At 41.0% G+C, this 20,420-nt stretch overlaps 1 protein-coding gene and 1 long non-coding RNA gene across 3 annotated transcripts in view; one reads left to right on the top strand and one right to left on the bottom strand.

Moving 5' to 3' along the window:
- The window catches only part of capn3a (calpain 3a, (p94)), a 28,792-nt gene that overhangs the window by 6,954 nt on the left and 1,418 nt on the right, over nucleotides 1-20,420 (bottom strand). Inside the window, exons 3-17 of the mRNA XM_028565024.1 lie at nucleotides 19,532-19,650; nucleotides 19,203-19,336; nucleotides 18,566-18,734; nucleotides 17,656-17,739; nucleotides 17,333-17,427; nucleotides 17,057-17,134; nucleotides 16,610-16,770; nucleotides 15,448-15,617; nucleotides 15,160-15,171; nucleotides 13,685-13,893; nucleotides 11,968-12,004; nucleotides 10,550-10,627; nucleotides 9,923-9,980; nucleotides 2,606-2,670; nucleotides 1,125-1,193 (exon numbers count right to left, since the gene is read on the bottom strand). Coding sequence (XP_028420825.1) covers nucleotides 1,125-1,193; nucleotides 2,606-2,670; nucleotides 9,923-9,980; nucleotides 10,550-10,627; nucleotides 11,968-12,004; nucleotides 13,685-13,893; nucleotides 15,160-15,171; nucleotides 15,448-15,617; nucleotides 16,610-16,770; nucleotides 17,057-17,134; nucleotides 17,333-17,427; nucleotides 17,656-17,739; nucleotides 18,566-18,734; nucleotides 19,203-19,336; nucleotides 19,532-19,650 — 1,538 coding nt within the window. The remainder of the gene's footprint in view (nucleotides 1-1,124; nucleotides 1,194-2,605; nucleotides 2,671-9,922; nucleotides 9,981-10,549; nucleotides 10,628-11,967; nucleotides 12,005-13,684; nucleotides 13,894-15,159; nucleotides 15,172-15,447; nucleotides 15,618-16,609; nucleotides 16,771-17,056; nucleotides 17,135-17,332; nucleotides 17,428-17,655; nucleotides 17,740-18,565; nucleotides 18,735-19,202; nucleotides 19,337-19,531; nucleotides 19,651-20,420) is intronic.
- LOC114546331 (uncharacterized) lies at nucleotides 7,949-20,015 on the top strand. Of its 2 annotated transcripts, XR_003691041.1 has the most exons (6): nucleotides 7,949-8,338; nucleotides 8,839-8,957; nucleotides 13,707-13,924; nucleotides 19,179-19,380; nucleotides 19,485-19,613; nucleotides 19,727-20,015. It is a non-coding gene; the product is annotated as an uncharacterized LOC114546331 (long non-coding RNA). The 2 variants fall into 2 exon arrangements; XR_003691040.1 differs by lacking the exon at nucleotides 7,949-8,338 and having other exon boundaries at nucleotides 8,691-8,957.

Below are 20,420 nucleotides of genomic sequence, written 5' to 3'. Positions count from 1 at the left end.
ACATACCTCCATCTTTATAATACATTAGCCAAAGAGGGACATACCTCCATCTTTAAAATACATTAGCCAAAGAGGGACATACCTCCATCTTTATAATACATTAGCCAAAGAGGGACATACCTCCATCTTTATAATACATTAGCCAAAGAGGGACATACCTCCATCTTTAAAATACATTAGTCAAAGAGGGACGTACCTCCATCTTTATAATACATTAGCCAAAGAGGGACGTACCTCCATCTTTAAAATACATTAGTCAAAGAGGGACATACCTCCATCTTTAAAATACATTAGCCAAAGAGGGACATACCTCCATCTTTAAAATACATTAGCCAAAGAGGGACATACCTCCATCTTTAAAATACATTAGCCAAAGAGGGACATACCTCCATCTTTATAATACATTAGTCAAAGAGGGACATACCTCCATCTTTAAAATACATTAGCCAAAGAGGGACATACCTCCATCTTTAAAATACATTAGCCAAAGAGGGACGTACCTCCATCTTTAAAATACATTAGCCAAAGAGGGACATACCTCCATCTTTAAAATACATTAGTCAAAGAAGGACATACCTCCATCTTTAAAATACATTAGCCAAAGAGGGACATACCTCCATCTTTAAAATACATTAGCCAAAGAGGGACATACCTCCATCTTTAAAATACATTAGCCAAAGAGGGACATTCCTCCGCATTTTGCCCTCTTAACACCTATTGGCACCGTGACGAATGCCTGGGGGAGATTACTCGCCAGGGAAGTGAAAAAGAGAATTAAAACGACAACGCGACAGGCGAAGCAACAAGACCAAAGGTAATATTGGAGGGGCTAGAACGGCTGCGTTTAAACGATGGAGATACTAAGAGCTGATTTCAGGTTCGGCCACCGTAGGAGGAAAGGGCCAGAAAGTAATATTCAGTTGGTTGTCATATACAATTTCACCGCTAGATGGGAGAAATCCTTACACAATGTAGCTTTAAGTAGTGCTTTCAAGTGCTTTATACAAAACTGACTGTGAGTAGTTCCAGGAAACAAAAGAGGGAAACACGGTAAGGCGTGAAAGAACAGGAAGACTGTAGCTGCCGTTATATAAGAGGAGAGGGAGGGAGAGCGGCAGCCCCACCTGCCACTGTTTGATCTTATTCCACAGATGTCTGAACTCCCGCAGATTGAGTCTACCTGTCCCATCCATCTAAACAGAAGCAGTTAAGACCAAAATTGACAGGGAACATTTTACTGCACAATGAGAGCACTTTTACTTTTCATACTTGCTAATATTGATACACTTTTACTTAAAGGTACAATATGTAACTTTTTTTTGCATTCAAATGTCTAAATACAACTTGACCTATGTTATATATTTTGTTTAGATGTGTACTTACATTATCCCCAATGTTTCCAACAATGTTCAAACCCAGAGAAATCTGTCATTTTATTCAAGGACGTGGTCCGTTACATTTGGTCACCTGTTATAGCGGCGTCATATCCCCACTTTGTGCGCATGCGTCAGCATTGCCAGAAACTGTCACAAATTGACTTTAATATCCAGTTAGGCTGGATTTTTACAATACACCATTTTTCAGAACTTGGTCAGTTTTAACTAGAATATATTTTAACAGGGTGAAGGATTTGAATAATTGGACGTTGGGATAACTTAAGTTACCAGAGGAACAAGCGGAGCAAACGTTAGCGAGCAGCGTCGGACAAACACCGATTTTTAAAGCGTAACGGCTTTGTTCAGCTAGTTGTTCAGTTTTCGCGGTTTGAGTCCCCTGCTCCGTTTGTTTTGGATAATTCGGCTCATCTGGATCTTAAAGTGGCTATACTGTATGTAACTTTCAGTTTGGGTTGATTCTAGCGGCCGCTTTGGACATAATCGGTGGTGATTTTACCACACCTGCTGACGTAAAGCTCTTTTCTTTACGGTGCTGTATTGCCAACTGTAGATTACCGAGTTAGTGTTACGGGGAGGTCATATACTCACGATCAATATTTTGCTCAGATAGAAAATCATTAATTTACAATAAGAGAATGTGTTACACATGCATTATTTCATTTCAAGCGTTGCATACGGTAACACAGCCTACTTTGGATGTCTTGTGAGCTAAACCGGTTATCGCTGTCACTGTGTGTCACAAGCCAAAGCAATAAGAGATTGTTGTAGCAACCAACGTAATAATAACTTATATAGCACATTTCATAAAACCCACGGACGCTAGAAAATGACATATTGTACGTTTAAGTAAGGCGGGACGTTTACCTGTATTGGAGTATTTTCACAGTCTGGTATTGCTACTTTTACTCAAAGCAAGGATCTGAATACTTCTCCTGCACTGGTGTCTTGGACTTGAATCCCTAACGTACTGTACTGTATGAGCGGAGTGGACTGTGGAATAACTGAGAGTGTTCTCATGAGGTCGGAGGTCAAAAGCATGTTGGATAAAGACAAATGTCAAATATGTGTCTCCTCTAAGTGTTTTTTCTTTGTGTCCCTGTGTTTGTGCGTCGGCCCTGTGAGCCATCACAGACCCTGCCATGGGTCTCGGCGGGTTGTGCCTCCTACGGACAACACAGCCAGCCCGATGCACTCGATACAAAGGATACGTCCATCAGAGCAATCATGCTCCTGCAGCTCTCCAGGCTGAAGCCATCGGTGTTCAGGTCCTTATCTGGAGGGAAGACAGAGACACGGGGCAGTACCAGATTTTAGAACTTAATGACTGAAGACAGAATGAGTTATGTGTATACTGTTTATTGATCCCCATTGGGGAAATTACAATTTACACTCTGTTTGTTCGAAATCACTACACAAAATACACACTGAATACTTCACAAATACCCCTGAAATACACACTGACATGCTCAGGACCTATTCATGCACAAATGGAGAGATGTCAGAGTGAGTGGGCTGCCAGTGCTGGACCAGTGCCTATATTGTTGTGGGTGCACATATATTTACGAATAGCAGTGTCAGCAGTAACTGTTCTATCCAAATGTAATGGTATTTTCCAGAACCTGAGCGTGTTGTTGTCCTTTCAGTTTGGCTATGCTTACCGGTGTTTCGGTTTAACTGGTTTTTGAATTAACTGGTGATAGAGGCAGATGTGGTGTAGGCGTGGCCTTTCAGGACCCATTCCCGACTAACCAGGAAATAAACATTCTTATAGCTTCGCCTCTATTTTACATTCATTTGTCGGTGTCTCGTGAAACTTGACGATAGAAACGAGTTGCTGAGCATTAATTCTGGTCCCGACAGACATTCACGCAAACTCTAGCCGTTGTCTTTGCGAAATATCATCCGTTGTCTGGCGACTGTGTCTCGATCTTACTGCAAGCCACGGAGACACCCAGATCGACTTGTGAATTTAAATTAGTAAACACTTCAACATTAAAACAACACTGTATCTAAAATGTAAGCAAACTGGGATATGATATATTGTAGAAAAAAATATATGTCTTAATGTAAGTAATTAGCTGGGGAAGTTTCATGTTAATCTGTTATTTATTTTTACCCTATCACATAATGTCATGCAAAATGTGTGGGGATTTGTAACCTTTAAAGGCTGTTTTCTCATACTACTAGAGTCAGAAAACTCAACTGCAGTAGCACTTACACATACATGTGCGTTTAAGCATTAGCCACACAAATACGACACATACTGTATGAACGGGAAAAAAATAAATAAAACGTAAAAACGCTGAGATCTAGCTGGGATTCGAACATTGGATGTCATGGAGGAAAAAGTTGACGGACTAACTTACACATGATCTATACAACTACACTACACACCGCTGAAATTGTTTTGTGATTTCTATCCATATATTGGACTCTTAGTCTAAATTCAGACAGGTTAACATATGAGAGAAATATACGCCCATGTCAACTGGTGATATCACAATTTAACATGGGCAAATGCAAACCTAGAAACTGTAAAGTATAGTTCATATTTGTCTCACATACCGAAAACTAACTGATGTACAACAAACTGGCATGACCCCACTTAACACTTTATTCCGTTTTGGGGGTAAAAAATGAAACGTGCGTCAACTGATTATAGTTGTGTTTAATTTATGTCTGTGTCTACCCAGAATCGCGCTTTTTGTCTAATAGTAGCCTATACACTATTGTTATGACCATATGGCCATTGAATGTTTTGTAGCAAAGTGCTGATCCTCGTTTTCTCTCGGGCGACTTATTGCTATGTCTCGGTTAAGTTATGAAGTGCAGCAAAAGTCTAGTGATTTGAAGTGAAGAACATATGAAGCTTATTTTCTCACAGTTTGACTTTTATTTATCCCACACATAATAGTTGGGTCATCTGTAGCAGTTCAGTGACCGTGGAGAGGAAAGGTTTGTTTCTCACTGGATTTGTCATCTATGAAGGTTAAAAAAAGAAATTAGCCGGGGTGCCCCTCTCAAAAATGTGGGGAAATTTTTTGGGAGCCCTATATCCAAAATGGCTGCCGTCAGCCTAGCTGGAAATTAACTTTTTAATGGTTTTGCCCACAGTACTGCATAATACATGGTTTCTGAGTCTATTTGGGTCAAGAAATTCATAAATGATAAAGATTTATTGATTTGACCTATTTTTGACCTTCCAATTCAAGATGGCCGCCGATTTTTGGCTATTTAAATGTCATTTTTTCAAAATTGTCAAAGAGCCTTAATATTAGGCTCAAATGAAAGCTCTGCTCATACTGAGTGCAGTTATGGCCCTATTGAAACTGAAGGAATTATTATTATTTTCTGCAAATTTATTGCCTTTTTGAGGGGCCCTTTAATATGCCCTTTAATATATTCAAAAACTCACCAAAATTGGCGGACTCATTAAGTCTGGTGAAAATGTACGTATGTTAAGGGTTTCAGGGAATAGGCGTGCAAAAATGGCTCACTAACGCCCCCTACAAAGTTAAACAAAATGGAGCCCCTGCAGTGTGTTTAACGTAGACTCACGAAACTTGGTACACATATGTAACATGTCAGGATGTACAAAAAGCTTCATTGGAGCCATACCCTAAACCCAACAGGAAGTCCACCATTAAGATTTCAAAGTTTGAAATTAGTGCAATTTTGGCCATTTCCACATGTCGTACTTTAACAAACTCCTCCTAGAGATTTCATCCGATCAACTTCAAATTCGGTCTGTGCCATCTTAAGACCTTAAATGGTTGATTGAATGATTATATAGGGTATTTCACACTGTTCCTTAAGGTCTCCTAATGGGGTATGTAACATTGGTTGGGCTGAAAATGGCCTGGTTGATATTTTATTGGCCCTTATGCATGCCTGTGTTTTGGCTCTATTTGTAACAAGAGCTTTTCTTCCAAATATGGTATGCTCATGAATATTTAGATAATCTCCCCGCTGATTGGTTGAGCGAAACCCCCATACACACACATTAGAGACGAGACAGCAGGTCTCATATGCCAGGCACTGCAATGTTTCGTTACCAAATTAATTTCTGAGAGTTTTTTATGCGAGAAAAACAACTATATTAAGCTCAAATATGGGCCGTTTCACAAAAATCGATTGCCATTTGCAAATTTGGTAAGACGTTTCGGACTTTAGGAGCTCCACACAGTCTGACGAGAAAGTGGCAGCCTGCTGGGCTCCATACCCAGGGCAACGTCAGCCTTTGTGGATTACTACACTACCGACTATTACAGTTATGAACGTGAGGGGTCTTGTAAGGAGGAGCAGCTAGCTAGCTATATGTCCCATTCAATACAATGGGAAAAGGTCACGGCTAGCTAGCTACACTTTCTGCATAACTATAGTATATTTACAGTTTGAATTTCACCACGGCACTTATATTACAGGTTCCCCAAGGTCTTATAAAGCTAACAGTTGTGTCCGATTTCAATTTAAGGCATTTTTGTGAACGTCAGGGGTCTTGTTATGAGGAGCAGCTAGCTAGCTAGCTATAGTACAGGCCAAAAGTTTGGACACACCTTCTCATTCAAGTGCGTCGCACAAAGACATGGCGGTTGGAACCAAAGATCTCAAATTTGGACTCATCAGACCAAAGCACAGATTTCCACTGGTCTAATGTCCATTCCTTGTGTTTCTTGGCCCAAACAAATCTCTTCTGCTTGTTGCCTGTCCTTAGCAGTGGTTTCCTAGCAGCTACTTGACCATGAAGGCCTGATTCATGTCTCCTCTTAACAGTTGTTCTAGAGATGTGTCTGCTGCTAGAACTCTGTGTGGCATTCATCTGGTCTCTAATCTGAGCTGCTGTTAACTTGCGATTTCTGAGGCTGGTGACTCGGATGAACTTATCCTCAGCAGCAGAGGTGACTCTTGGTCTTCCTTTCCTGGGGCAGTCCTCGTGAGCCAGTTTCGTTGTAGCGCTTGATGGTTTTTGCGACTGCACTTGGGGACACATTTAAGGTTTTCGCAATTTTCCAGATTGACTGACTGTCATTTGTTAAAGTAATGATGGCCACTCGTTTCTCTTTACTTAGCTGATTGGTTCTTGCCATAATATGAATTCTAACAGTTGTCCAATAGGGCTGTCGGCTGTGTATCAACCTGACTTCTGCACAACACAACTGATGGTCCCAACCCCATTAATAAGGGAACAAGTCCACTAATTAACCCTGACAAGGCACACCTGTGAAGTGAAAACCATTTCAGGTGACTACTTCATGAAGCTCATTGAGAGAACACCAAGGGTTTGCAGCGCTATCAAAAAAGCCAAGGGTGGCTACTTTGAGGAATCCACAAAGGCTGACGTTGCCCTGGGTATGGAGCCCAGCAGGCTGCCGCTTTCTCGTCAGACTGTGTGGAGCTCCTAAAGTCCGACACTTCTTACAAAATTTGCAATTAGCTATCAATTTTTGTGAAATGGCCCATATTTAAGCTTAATATCTAGTTGATTTCTTGCATAAAAAAGTCTCAGAAGTGAATTTGGTAATGGAACTTTGCAGTGCCTGGAATATGAACCAATCAGCGGGGAGATTATCTAAATATTCATGAGCATACCATATTTGGAAGAAAAGCTCTTGTTACAAATAGAGCCAAAACACAGGCATGCATAAGGGCCAATAAAATATCAACCAGGCCATTTTCAGCCCAACCAATGTTACATACCCCATTAGGAGACCTTAAGGAACAGTGTGAAATACCCTATATAATCATTCTATCAACCATTTAAGGTCTTAAGATGGCACAGACCGAATTTGAAGTTGAGCGGATGAAATCTCTCGGATGAGTTTGTTAAAGTACGACATGTGGAAATGGCCAAAATTGCACTAATTTCAAACTTTGAAATCAAAATGGCGGAGTTCCTGTTGGGTTTAGGGTATGGCTCCAATGAAGCTTTTTGTACATCCTGACATGTTACATATGTGCACCAAGTTTCGTGAGTCTACGTTAAACACACTGCAGGGGCTCCATTTTGTTTAACTTTGTAGGGGGCACTACTGAGCCATTTTTCCGCACCTATTCCCTGAAACCCTTAAAATACGTACATTTTCACCAGACTTAATGAGACCGCCAATTTTGGTGCGTTTTTGAATATGTTAAGCCCCTCAAAAAGGCAATAAATTTGCAGAAAATAATAATACTTCCTTCAGTTTCAATAGGGCCTTCGCCGCTGTTGGCGCTCGGGCCCTAATAATCTCCTCTCTTTCATTGGTTCCAACCCAGACATCTGATGACATATGTGTATGTTTTAATGTTTGCTGTCCATAACTGCACTCAGTATGAGCAGAGCTGTAGCTTAACATAAATAATCTACGTAGCCTACAGAAATATAATTAAATTTCTTAAATGCCTATCACAAGTTAATCGAGCGGATTTTGCCACAGATGACAGCTGTCTCCACGCTGCGTTCAGCTGGGTGTAAACACCTCAAATGTAGTTTATTATCTTACAGGCTCTATTTAAATATTAACAGATCTCAATACGCTTAATCCATGTTGTACTGTTATTGAATTAACTTGTGATGCCGTTGCAAGAACGAAGACTGACAACTTAGGTGGCTGTGTCGATGCCTGTTCACAATTGGCTACTGCAAACGTCAGTGTGTTTTCCAAAACTTTTCCGTTATCAGTGTTATATTTGTAGCCTATCATTCCGTTATTAATCTGACTTCAAGTTGATTTGAGATTCTTTCATACAGGGATAAGTGAAACATACTTTGTGAGGTGTTCGCACGTAATGTTTGTGGCAATAGCAACGACTGATGCCAGATTCATTTGTGATCATTCTCATCACTATGGTAGTCTACACTACACACTATTACTCATTCATCACATTTGGACAGCACTGTCAAACTCCCATTTTGTAACGATTTGGATATTAGGCGCAGGTGTGGAAAAGTGAAATATCAGGTTTGTGCTGGTGTCTTTGTTGTTAGCTTGTTTGTTATAGGCCTAACTATAGTTTGGACACCGCTTTATAACTAACTACAGCGTAAATGTCACTAGATAATCAAAACAAATCGGTGTGTCCCTGGTTTACAGAGACCGTGGTAGACACACTCGCCAGACAACGAGTGATATTTTCCTAACACAAACGGCTCATTTGTTCATGTGTATATGTCGGTTCCAAATAAACTACTGTCCCAGCAACCCGTTTCTACCTTAATGTTTTCAAATCAATGTGAAAATGACGCGAATTGATCCGAATTGTTTACTGCAGCGGTACAGCCCCGCCAGCAACACATATCACCAGTTAATTCAAAAAACAGTTAAACCGAAACACCGGTACAGGTGGAGGGTGCCAAATGAGGCTGAGGGGAGAGGGAGAGAGGACTTGGCAGCTTGCTGTGAGGTTAGTCGTATGTTTGTCTCAGTTTAATGTAGTTTTTGTTGTATTTATATATATATAGAAGTTTCGGGCGCCCCACAGCTTCATCGTCCTAGGTAGGCATCTGACGCGGAGCTACTCGGAGGCCGCAACTCCCGATGGCAGGCCCGGCTTCACATCGCGAGCGCACACCGTGTCTGGGTGAGTCAGTTTAACACAGAACAAACCTCCTAAAGTAGGAAAGACATGCAGTCATCCAGGCGAGTTTAGTCTCATTCTCACCGTAAACACAACAGGGAAAAGGAATGTTAGGAGCTAAGTTAGCCCTTAGTAGCTGTGTTAGCTTAGCCTTGTAACAGTGTATTTCGGGATGTGTATCCCGAAGGGTATATATATATATATATATATATATATATATATATATATATATATATATATATATATATATGTGATAGTACTTCCTGCTAAAAAGCAACCATTGCTTTTTAGGTTGCATACTGTCACCACCTGGAGGAATCGGTGCGCGTTCTAGCAGTTTGTCAAAATAAAAGTCCTCTGCTTTTTAGATTATTATTGGGGGGGGGACAAATGCACATGCTCGTGTTATTTATTTATTTATATTTTTTGGGGCCTTTTTAGGCCTTTATTTGACAGGACAGCTGAATAGATGAAAGAGAAAGAGGAGGAATGACATGCAGCAAAGGGCTGCAGGCCAGAGTCGAACCCGGACCCGCTGCGTCGAGGACTAAACCTCAATATATGGGCTTCCGCTCTACCAACTGAGCTATCTGTTCTAAATATTGAGGGCTGTGTCCCCTGCGCCCCCCCCTCCAAAACCAAAACAAATCTACACTTATGTGTCTCCTTGATTGAAAGATGTCTTGACTGGTGTTTAGCTATCACTAAATGTTATAGTCATACATGACCTTCTCAATGCATATCGTCTCGTTGTTAAATGTTGTTTTAGTGTTGATGTATTTGTGAAGTATGAATGTGTATGAACTGCTACACTCTGATTTCTGATATTAGTTCCCTCCTTCATCTCCAATGCTGCACTCTATCTTTCTAAATGTTTTTTTTTTTGAGAGAGCAGCTTAAACGGAGTGTGAACATGACGATGCTGTGATTTAAAAAAAGTAAAGTTCAGTTGATCTGCCTGGACTCACGTTTGGTGATCACTCTGTTGAGAACGTTTTTCAGTTCGTTGGCTGAGATTTCCATTTCCTGTGAGAGGGACCAGAGTGGAGGAGGAGACAGTAGAACAAAAAAAGGAGACGACCATTACAATTTGACTCTCATATATTTATGCAAAAAGCCAGTAACAGAATGTATTCAGAAATTAGTTGTAATAGCCGTAAATACAAGAGGAAACACTAGGGCTACGTTGTTAATTAATTCCTTAATTAGGACTAGGGCTGCACGATATAAGGGAAATTTGTGATATGCGATAATGTTGAATATCGCGATAACGATATTACTTGCGATAAATTAAAGATATCAAAGTGTACTCATTTCTGCTGCTTTCAGTATTCTGCTAAAATCCAACAAATTGCTTGTTGAATTTAAAACAAATGAAAGGAAATAATTTCCAACATTGAACAAATTGAACATTGAATTGAGTATAAAAGGCAGCACTAAAAAATTGACTCTAAAAGTTACATTTTAAAGTGCAGTTTTCTACTGATATTTTCTTTCAGCGAACGCACATAAAACTTTGAATGTCTTTTGCGATACGTCGTAAGCGGTGCAGCCCTAAATAGTTGAGAAACACACAACGTATTTAGTGTACTCACATCGCCGGCTATTTCCTGAAAAATAGTCCTGAACTGCTGGTCCTCCTCGCTCTCTTCCCCCGCGGAGGCCGGCGCCGGCTGAGGCGTCATGGAGCCACAAAGTAGAAAGAGATACAGAGGCAAAGGGAAGACGGGAAAGGAAAAATCAAGTTTGCTTTTTTTTCGACATACTTTTTATCACTTTTTCGACATACTCTACTATGACTTTTTCAAAACTCTTTATACAGTGGAGAACCGCCTTCATGTGGTAGGAACTCTGTTTATATTATTTAGCATTCCTAAGGATTGATGATGATGCAGGTTGAACATATTGAAGAAATAGCTTTTAAGCTATATTGCGTAGTTTCTATCTCCCCCATAAGGAATTCTAATAACAACTCTGTTGTTGCATCCACATGAAGCAAGCCTTCTGTGATCTCTTCAGAAGAGGTCATTATCTTCATTCGAGCTTCTGCACGAGAGTCACTGGACGACACCAATCTTCTGAACATAGCCATACTGAGAAATACAGAGAGAGTTGTGTGGAGCTGATGGTCTTAATTAATTTTGTAGCAAGTCATTTGGCGATGGCTTGAATGTAACGGACGTTCATGAATATAGAGTATAAATATTACGTGCTAAAGCTTTAATGGGCCTGTGTTGTTAATGTAACAAGGTTATCTGGGATGCAGAACAACACAGCGCCCTTTTCTGTTTTTATGCAAAAATAGCTCTGAATTAGACTGGGTAAACCACGCAGCAACCCGTTGATGCCGCTGTCGCTGCTACATCTGATTGGTTGAAGGACTATCCAATTGGGTACAGAGTCATTTGAACTACGCCCGTTGATCCCGCCTCTTGTGCGGTAGAAAATACAGAGCAGACTCCCCAGACTAATGTTCAATCTTAAAAGATTGAGCTTGATCTGGTGATAGCCATACTAGCTTTGAATTGCTTAGATGCAAATGGAGAGTTTTCTTGGTTTGAATGAATTTAAAAAAAAAAACAGAAAATTTAAAGCTGTTGAAGACGAGAGCTCGGTCGTGCTGCCGCTCTTTTTTTTTATTTTATTATTATTTTTTTTTAACTAAGCCCCTAAAGGGACATGGGGAATTGTTTTTCTTTTTCTGGTGCGCATGAGAAACTTTTCCTGTGAGCACGCAGAAGTATCTCAGGCTCCAGAGAAACCAATCTGTGTAGCAGTCAGAGTGGCTGCTGAGGAGGAGGAGGTATTCATCTTCTGTGAATGTAAAACATTAACTTTAGCCACATAACGTTAGCAGTACTTCATTAGCACGATTTTGCTAGCCTTAGGTTGGTTTCTCAAGAGACCGAGATACTTTCGCATGCTGACGAGAAGAAGATCTCGTGCTCACCAGAGAGAATCTCTGGTGAGCACGAATTCTGCAAAGTCATGAAAAGAAATGAACGACACCTACCACTGGATGATCGGCCTCGATCCTGTTCTCTATCTCCCTGGGTGAAGACGAACAAACAGCAGTCACCATGGTGACAACATCTCATCTGGACCACAACCCTGTGTACTCATCATCACTTTACTACAATCATGTTATTCTTATATCGGCTATGAAACACATTGATCCTGAGCTTAGGGTGGAGATGGCAAAAAAACATTACAGATTATATATTATATATTACCATTTCTAAAGGCTTCTAGTCTCATACTCACATTGGACTAAAAAGGCAAAATGATTCCACAAACATTTGATGAAGCTGTGAATAAAATGTGTTATTTCAGTACCACCTGTTGCTTCTTCAGTCAGGAGTATTTTCTGTTGATTTGTTTTTATTTTATTTTGGGCAATCTTGGTTGTTGAGGTGTCCTCTTCTTGATTTGGTTTTAGATAGGGTTTAGGTAAGTTTGTCAGTTGTTCAAGCAGGTTGAAACTAATGGTATTAATATATTATTTGCAAAAAAAAGTTAAATCTAAAGCCATGTTTGGTAAATTCAAAGCTCATCCCAGAGAGCGGTTTATGGTGCACATCCATCCCACAGCCAGGTCTCGGTCCATCAGAGTGCAGGGCGGCTCTGCATGCTGTCTGGTTCCTCCGGGGCAGCAGGGGGTGTGGGCGGGGGGGGGGGGGGGTGGATGTTTGTTGAGGCTTGAATATGCAGTATTGAATATTTTTGAATGTTTACCGGAGCACGCCCAAATCTGAAGTCGCTTGTCCTAAAAAAGATTCCATAACAGCTTCGAACTGGGGCCGATTTCTTCCAGTTCTACAAATCAAATCGCCGTTAAAATTGTTTGTTCTTGGTGGTTTGTGTCCCACCCACCAAGCACCCCCCACCTCCCCCCACCGACAACACCCCACCCGCATTAACAAACACACAAACCCGCACTGTAAAATGCACACGGAGGGTGGATAAATTACCATTAAACTTGGTATTTTCTATGCAAAATCAATCCTGCAGCTGTCACTCAAATATTAACATATAGGGCTGGGTATTGTTGGACATTTGGCTATATCTTAAGTACTTTTTGTAAGGGTTCTATAATGGGATATTTATAGCGCCAGAGAAAATGCATAGCTCATAAATAAAAAGATGTGAGACTTAGTTTTGATTTCTCACAAAGACCTGCAACACTTCTTTTAAAATGTTCTATTTTAATACAACAACAAAAAAGAAATGCAACTTTTGAGCCCAAACTGACTTTTCATCAGTTAGAGAGGAATTCAAACAAGTCAGATTCAAAACAGTGTGGCTTAAACCAGTTTTGTTTGACGTTTTTTGATTATCTTCTAAAAACAAAAAGCAGTAAAGAGCAGTAATTGAGGAAATAATCAATGGATCAATCAATCATAATTGTTAGTTGCAGCCCAGACCAGTGTCTAGTGAGGTGAAAATCACAACTTCATTTTTTTCATTTAATCATTTTCAATTGATGTTCTGAAGAAACTCAATCTCTTGATATCAATGTGTAGCCAAAACTTTAACGATTTTTGAATACCTCTCGATATCCTCTCAAAATGACTATCGTGTCAATATGCTTCTGATGTATGTTGTATTTCAATACCCAGCCCTACTAAGAAACATCAACATTAATGGAGTGAAAGAAGCATCTAACAGACATATCTAACTGTAACTGTTATTCTAACAATAACAGTTAACGCCCGCCCTCACCCACTCACTCTGAGGTGTTCCTCTTTTCAGAGAAAACTCGCAGGATGAACTCGCCCTCCTGGTGTGGCTCGTACGTGGAGGGGATGATGACGTACTCCCCGGGGCTCAGGCGGAAGCGCTGGGTCACCTCGCGCAGGTTGATGTAGGACTTGCAGCGAGCTTTGGAGGAGGTCAACAGGAAGAAGTCCTTCTGCATGTGCTGCTTGTTCCCGTGCATCTGGAAGGGGGGAGTCGCAACGGAAAAAAGGGTAGGAGATGCTGAATGGAAACGCTTCTAACACTCCTTATTTAAAATAGACAGAACTGTGAAGAAAGAATTCCCTCAAAGGTTAGTCAAGTCCAGGACTATTGTATACACATTGGGGGGAGGGTGGGGGATTTTTTTACATAGGATTTGGCAATGTCCAAAGGTTTTAAAATTTTGGAAATGTGTTTTCGTCATGTAATCTTTGAATGATGACTCTTTTATTAAAGGTCCACTGTGTAGGAATTTCTCCCATCTAGCGGTGAAATTGTATTTTGCATTCAAACGAATAGTGCTCTCAAGCGCCTCGCTTTTTTCAAATGCGTGTTGCAGCTACGGTAGCTGTGATGTGCCAAGAAGCTATGACATGTCTTCCAATTTTCCCTTTTTTTGGCGACGAGGATTCCTTCTCCTGCAGCTCGGCATAAGTCTGATCCTCCATTATGAACTAAAGTGCAGTGCAGGCTTTCAAATTTGCCGGGATGGTGACAAGCGCCTCTCACTGATCTCCTTCTCCGTTTCAGCTGGTTTCAGTCACGTGACGCTGGCTCTGAACGGAAACGCGTTGTGTATAAGGTAGACAGGTCGGCTAGTGCTTTATGTCCCTCTCAGCGATTATGGTTTTTTCAAAACGGCGGTAAGGACATGGAAGCCTCCTTGGTCTTGCCCGTCCAATGTAAACACAGATAAGAAATTCTTCGCTTAAGGGGAGAAGTCAGATGACTGGCAGAGGTCATTTTACACCAAAGAAGACATATTTATGAATGAAGACATTGATTTTAGCTAATAAAATACTTAAAACACTACTGTGTACCTTTTAAAGTCTTCTTTGGAACCACGGTGTGTTTGTGGCTTCTTTTTTTTCGCATTGTGTTAGCAGGCCCGGCACTCTGTCCAGAAACAACTACTTACATTTTGGGACATTGTCTACATGGAGCAGTCGGTTGCAAAACCACACAGTGCAAAAGAAAAGAACTTGTTTGTTTTAGATGATGCCGAAGAAAGTGTAAAAACATTAACTTTAATGTACTGTCTGCAAGTCCTGTGGGCTGGAGGGGTGGGGGTGGGACGGTTGTAGGTGTGTCTCATGTCTTCGTTGCAGTCTGTATGTTACAAATTAATACAAATTTGAACAAAAGCATAATGGGGGATAATGATAAAAATTGTAAACATATGATGTATGAAAACAAACAGTAGGATGAAATGAACTTGCACACTGCTGCTCCACATCTTCCTTACCTCCTTTGGCACCTGTAGAGAAACGGAGGCAACATTAGTGTTTGTGTCATTTAAGGGTGCACATTGAAAGCTGATTTCTCTCATGGTGTCAACGTTATAAATGCTGTTTAAAAGAATGAGAGACATTCAAAAAATGTGACTAACAACTACAACAAAAAGCAATTAAAAAAATACTTAATCTGGTGCTGCAGAATAACAAAAAAGATAAAAAGAGAAATTAAAGATTCTGTGCAAACGCCTGAGCACCAGTCTGTCACACACTCTTGACGGCGAATAAGAACAGGACACCTCGTAGATGGCGAATCCGATGGTGTACAGGTTGGCTCCCAGCTTGCGCTCTTTCCGCCGGTTCTTCTGCATCAGAGCCACCACGAAGGTGCAGCCCACGTCGTTGTCCTCGGCATCATCGTCCTCCTCCATCAGACGGAGGCGGTACTGAGGGTTGGTCCAGAAAGTGTCTGCAGGGACATTTAGGGGGAAATTATTTATTTTTTTAACCCTTGTGTTGTCTTCCATTTAACCATGCATCAATTCCTCCCGGGTCAAAACTGAAAATCAACACTTTTGGACGTTTTTTGTCAATTTCTTCGACCACTTCTTTTCAAAGTTTAACGCTTATTACTAGTTTTACACTTATTTTTGGAATCATGGTCAATAAACCTCATTTATAGGAAATTATACCTAATTCTTGAGTTGAAAAAAAGCAGAAATTATAAATTATTTAGACTAATATTAAAGGAAGAATAATCACAGAAGGGTATATCAACGGGATACTGTTTTGAAACATTTAAAAAAATTAAAAATGCTGAAAAATTCTATAAAACGCCCAAAATTCAATTCGTTTTATGGAATCATCCATGTTATTTTTGGGTAATCAAAATTAGGTAGTTAAAAAGAATATATATATTTTGACCTGAAGACAACACAAAGGTTAAACCATTTTAAAGGTGCCGTAGGTAGGATTGCAAAGATCTAGGACTTAGCCAAAATCAACAACTTCTCAGCCCCTCCCCCCCTTTCCGCTAAAGCCCAAAACGGTCTACTAAGCCCCTCCCCTCCCCACAAGGGAGAATGAATGCGTGTGCATGAGCAGTGATTGACACGCAGTTAAGACAACCCCCCCCCTTGGCCCTGATTGGTGCATCTGAACAGGGAGTGGTGGATTTTTGCAAATGGCACTACAGGCTGTAGGTGGAGCCAGAGGAGCCAGATTTTTATTTTATTTTTTATTTTTTTAAATGACCTGCTTCATGTAGTTCTACTGGAACATAGGGTCAGCTTCAGCAAATATGACAGAAAGTTAGTTTTATAAGTCTTACCTACTGCACCTTTGTGTTTTCCCGCACTTCAATACATGTTTTGTTTTATTTTTATTCATTTTAAGTATTGATAGTGGTGGAATGTAAAAACCAATGAAAAAAAGCATCTGTCTTGTGCAGACTGAGGGTACCTGGGTAGTTCCTGCAGCCCCCAGCAGAGCAGCCTCTCACCCAGCGACCCTCGTTCACAGACACCGTCCACTTGTGAATCTTATCGTCCTCCAGGGCGTTAGGGGTGAGGTTACAGATCTCGATCTTAGTATAGTTCTTCTTGAAGTCCTCAAATGACATCCTAGAAGAGATCGGGGCACAATGGTTACCTGGGTAATATCTGGCATCACATCACATAAAACTTATGCTGAGGAGGGAAGAAGTAGAGGCAAGAAAACCCAGAGCTACATACAAATAATTCATTTTTTAATTACTTCAGTTCTTTGTACAGGCAATTTGCCTTCTGTTTCTTTTAATTCCCAATGAACTAAAAATGAATCTAATTCACTAGCAGAAAAAAAAATAGACCCTGTTCATTAAATCCGCCTTTCGCAGCTGCAATAACACTGTAAAAACGTGCCCCTCACCAGAACTCTCCATCCTCGGCGCTCTGGTGCTGCAGCTTCTCTTTTTCAGTCTTCGAGAGCGTGGCCCACTCCTTAGAGCTGTGGAGAGACGGTGGAACATAGTGAAATTGCCTAAAGATACGACCGATTCTAGTAAAGAACTGAGTTTAGTTATTGTAATGAATAAAAAAGGAATTATTAAGACATCGCGATTGTAACTCCATCAAACTCTAGCTCCTCTGTAACACACAAGTAGTGCTGAAAATGGAAGATTCAGTTCGGAGTAAAGGTGGTTACTTGTCACTCCAGGGGCCGTTCCACTCCACTTGACCCCACGGGTTCCTGAGACGCACCAGACGAACTTTGGTGTCCTTGTGCTGAGACGGTCTACACTGTAAGTGGGGGGAAAAAATGGAGCAGTGGAGATTCTCACATTCAAACCCATACTTACTGATACTTTGATTTCATTTGCAGTTTTGGACATTTAAAAGCAGCATCAGTGACCCCAAACTACACTGGCATTGTTACACTGTGTGTGTGTGTGTGTGTGCGCGCTGTGTGTGAGCAGCTCTGCAGGACCACAGAGTGAAACAATCCCAGTACATTACAAACAGCTTTACCTCCTCCACTGCCGTCACAGAGTAGGCGTGGCCCTTCACAAGTCCCGTCACAGTACGAGTCTCAAAGCGAGCAGGAACCAGGGACTGCAGACGCACAAAATACAGGTTACATGTATACATTTATATCGTAGAAACATTGTAAGCACAACCAGCATTTTATTGACTCAACAAATAGAAAACACATTTTGCCTAATGGCTTGCAGAATCTTTTAAATCACTTCTCAAAACTTGAAGGTGTAATATGTATTGCTAACTGTTTGTTTGCACACAGCGTTAAAAGTTGGCTACTCTTCCCTGGCTCGAGAGAGCGAGATTTCTTTTATTTTCTGATTGTTTCATGGCGACAAGCTGCACTCTGTTATTGGCTGGGGGTTACACCCCCATGTGGGGCCCAAAGGCTCTTTGCTGACTCCCATAAACGTCCCGCACTCAGTATTAATTTTGTATTAGTCTATACATTGTTTAAGAAAATCCTGCATATTATTGTTTTATATCTTATAATATTGTTATATATTGTTAATATAACTTTATTCCATTTTATTGTTGCATTATTTTAGTTGCCTTATTGCAGTCCTGAAATGTTTTAATCCTGGTTCAACCATGTAGAGTACTCTGTAACTTTTGTTCTAAAACGTGCAATATATAGTTTATTATTAATAGTATTATCATTATTAATGCAAACCCAGTGTTGAAGTGTATTCAGTGCACCATGACATCTCTTTTAAGTGTGCTTACAGATGCAACGGACTTCAAAGTGGGACAATGCTTTTCAGTTTGGTCCTAAATGTCTCCTCTGATGATAGTAGAAAAGTTATGAGTTATTAATCTGGGAATCCTAGTCCTCATCATCTGTATCGCAGTTTACATGTATAAAAAAAAAAAAAAAAAAAAAAAAAAAGGTCTGACTCACATCGATGGAGCAGCCCATGAGGGAGCCTCTCTCCAGAGCTTTCTTCATGATCTTGTAGAGCTCTTTGGGAGCTTCCTTCATCTCGTAGAACTCTGTGACCCCCCCAGTGAAATCCTCCATGGCCTCGGTGGTGTTTCCACCCTTCAGGGCCTCGTAGGAGCCGTGCAGCCTGGACAAGGGAGTGCACGGATTATTACATTCACTTTTTAGATTTTTTTTTTTTTTTTTTTTTCTAATTCATTCTTTTAGACATATCCATGTTTCAATCTTCTTATAAGCAGGTTTTGCTTTTTTAATCTTAGTGAGACCCTTTCCCAGTTAAATAAAGTGATTTTCTCTTCCTGTTATATTGCCCTAACTTGAGTAGAAGTGTCTGTATGATTTGTATGTATAAAAAGGACGTATTATGAATTCAGCTTGGAATAAAAAATGTCTGAAAAAAACTATAAAAACGGATTCGGAATCTACACAAATCTGCAACCCAATAAAAGAAAAAAGTGCTTTCTATGCGTGGAACTGTTCTCCCATGTAAGTGTTCAGCCGAAGGTAAACATCGAGAGAATAGATTATCAGAACCCCCCCCCCCAAATAACTCTTCTCACCTCCCCTGCAGAATTAAAAACAATCGAGTACTGACTTGGCGTAGGCCTTCTCCAGCAGGGCGCTCCAGAACTCGTTCCTCTCAGCGGACTTGGTGAAGACCAGCTGGTTGTTGAAGGTTGGGATGCGGTCGTCGATGACGACATCGACCCAGTCGCCGTAGCGCCAAAACTGAAAGACAAAAGGAGGAACGACGCGGGAGGATCAAGGACGAGGTACAGATCTTCCTTTTTAACGTGTACAAACTTTAAACCCTTGAATCAGACGGACTTTTCGTCCGGATCCCGTCTCTGATTTTCCACTGATGAATGTTTTTCAGTAAACTGTGTAAAGGAAGGACTGAATGTCTGCTAAGTTAAGACTGACCTGGAAGTGGAAGATGCCTGCATAGTCCTCCGTGTAGCTCTGCTCGTGGGGAACCACGCGGTAGAGAAGCTTCTCATTCAAGGTGAGACAGGCGATGGCGGCCAGCAACCAGCAGTCACCTGAACACAGGAAAGCATTTCGGTTATTTCACCTGAATTCTATTCGTAACGTCTTTTTTTTTTTTATTTAATACAGCACATCGATTTTTCACCACCGTCACATATCCTACATATGGGAGGGGTTGTGATTTCTTGAAAACTACAACTACTACTGTATGGATTTAGTTGCCTTTTGAACTTCATTCAACAAGAAAATGGCTGCCACAGTAAATAACATGCACCTTTTTCCTCGATTTGGGATTTCGCTCACAAGAAAATCAAAGACCGACAGGAACTCCTCTGCCGCCGAGTGCTGACATTTGTGTTTTCTGATTGCCCAGGTGTGTAAAAGGGTGTTACTGGAAACAATGTAAGTTTTTCAACAGGGAATGGTTAACAGTGTCTGCCAGGACCTTTGTCCCTTTGCCACCCCCCCTCCCCCCTCCCCCCTCCTTTATTTGCAGTCTGAACTGAACAACAATGAGAAGTGCTGCTGGTTGGATTCCCTTCCAAAAGAGTAAGCACAATATGTGGAGGCCGCTGCAGGCAGAGAGGCCGTGTGTAGGGGATTGATGGGCTATTTGCTACCCCTTCCCCCCCAAAGCTGCCTGAATACAGACTGCGACTGAATGATGAATACACTGAGAGTTGTTCCATACAGTACGTACAGCTCAGCCTACACACTCCCATCGCACTGTGTGTGTTGCCGCTTCAGTCAATGAGTTTCAACAACGCCTAGAAACCATTAATCGGCCACAAAGCACCGCCAGGACCGTGGTCATGTGTTTTTC

The sequence above is a fragment of the Perca flavescens genome, chromosome 20 (assembly GCF_004354835.1).
Source record: "Perca flavescens isolate YP-PL-M2 chromosome 20, PFLA_1.0, whole genome shotgun sequence".
In the NCBI taxonomy this organism is placed as follows: domain Eukaryota; kingdom Metazoa; phylum Chordata; class Actinopteri; order Perciformes; family Percidae; genus Perca; species Perca flavescens.
Note: the sequence above shows the minus strand (reverse complement) of the source record. Positions and strands in the feature narration are given on the sequence as shown.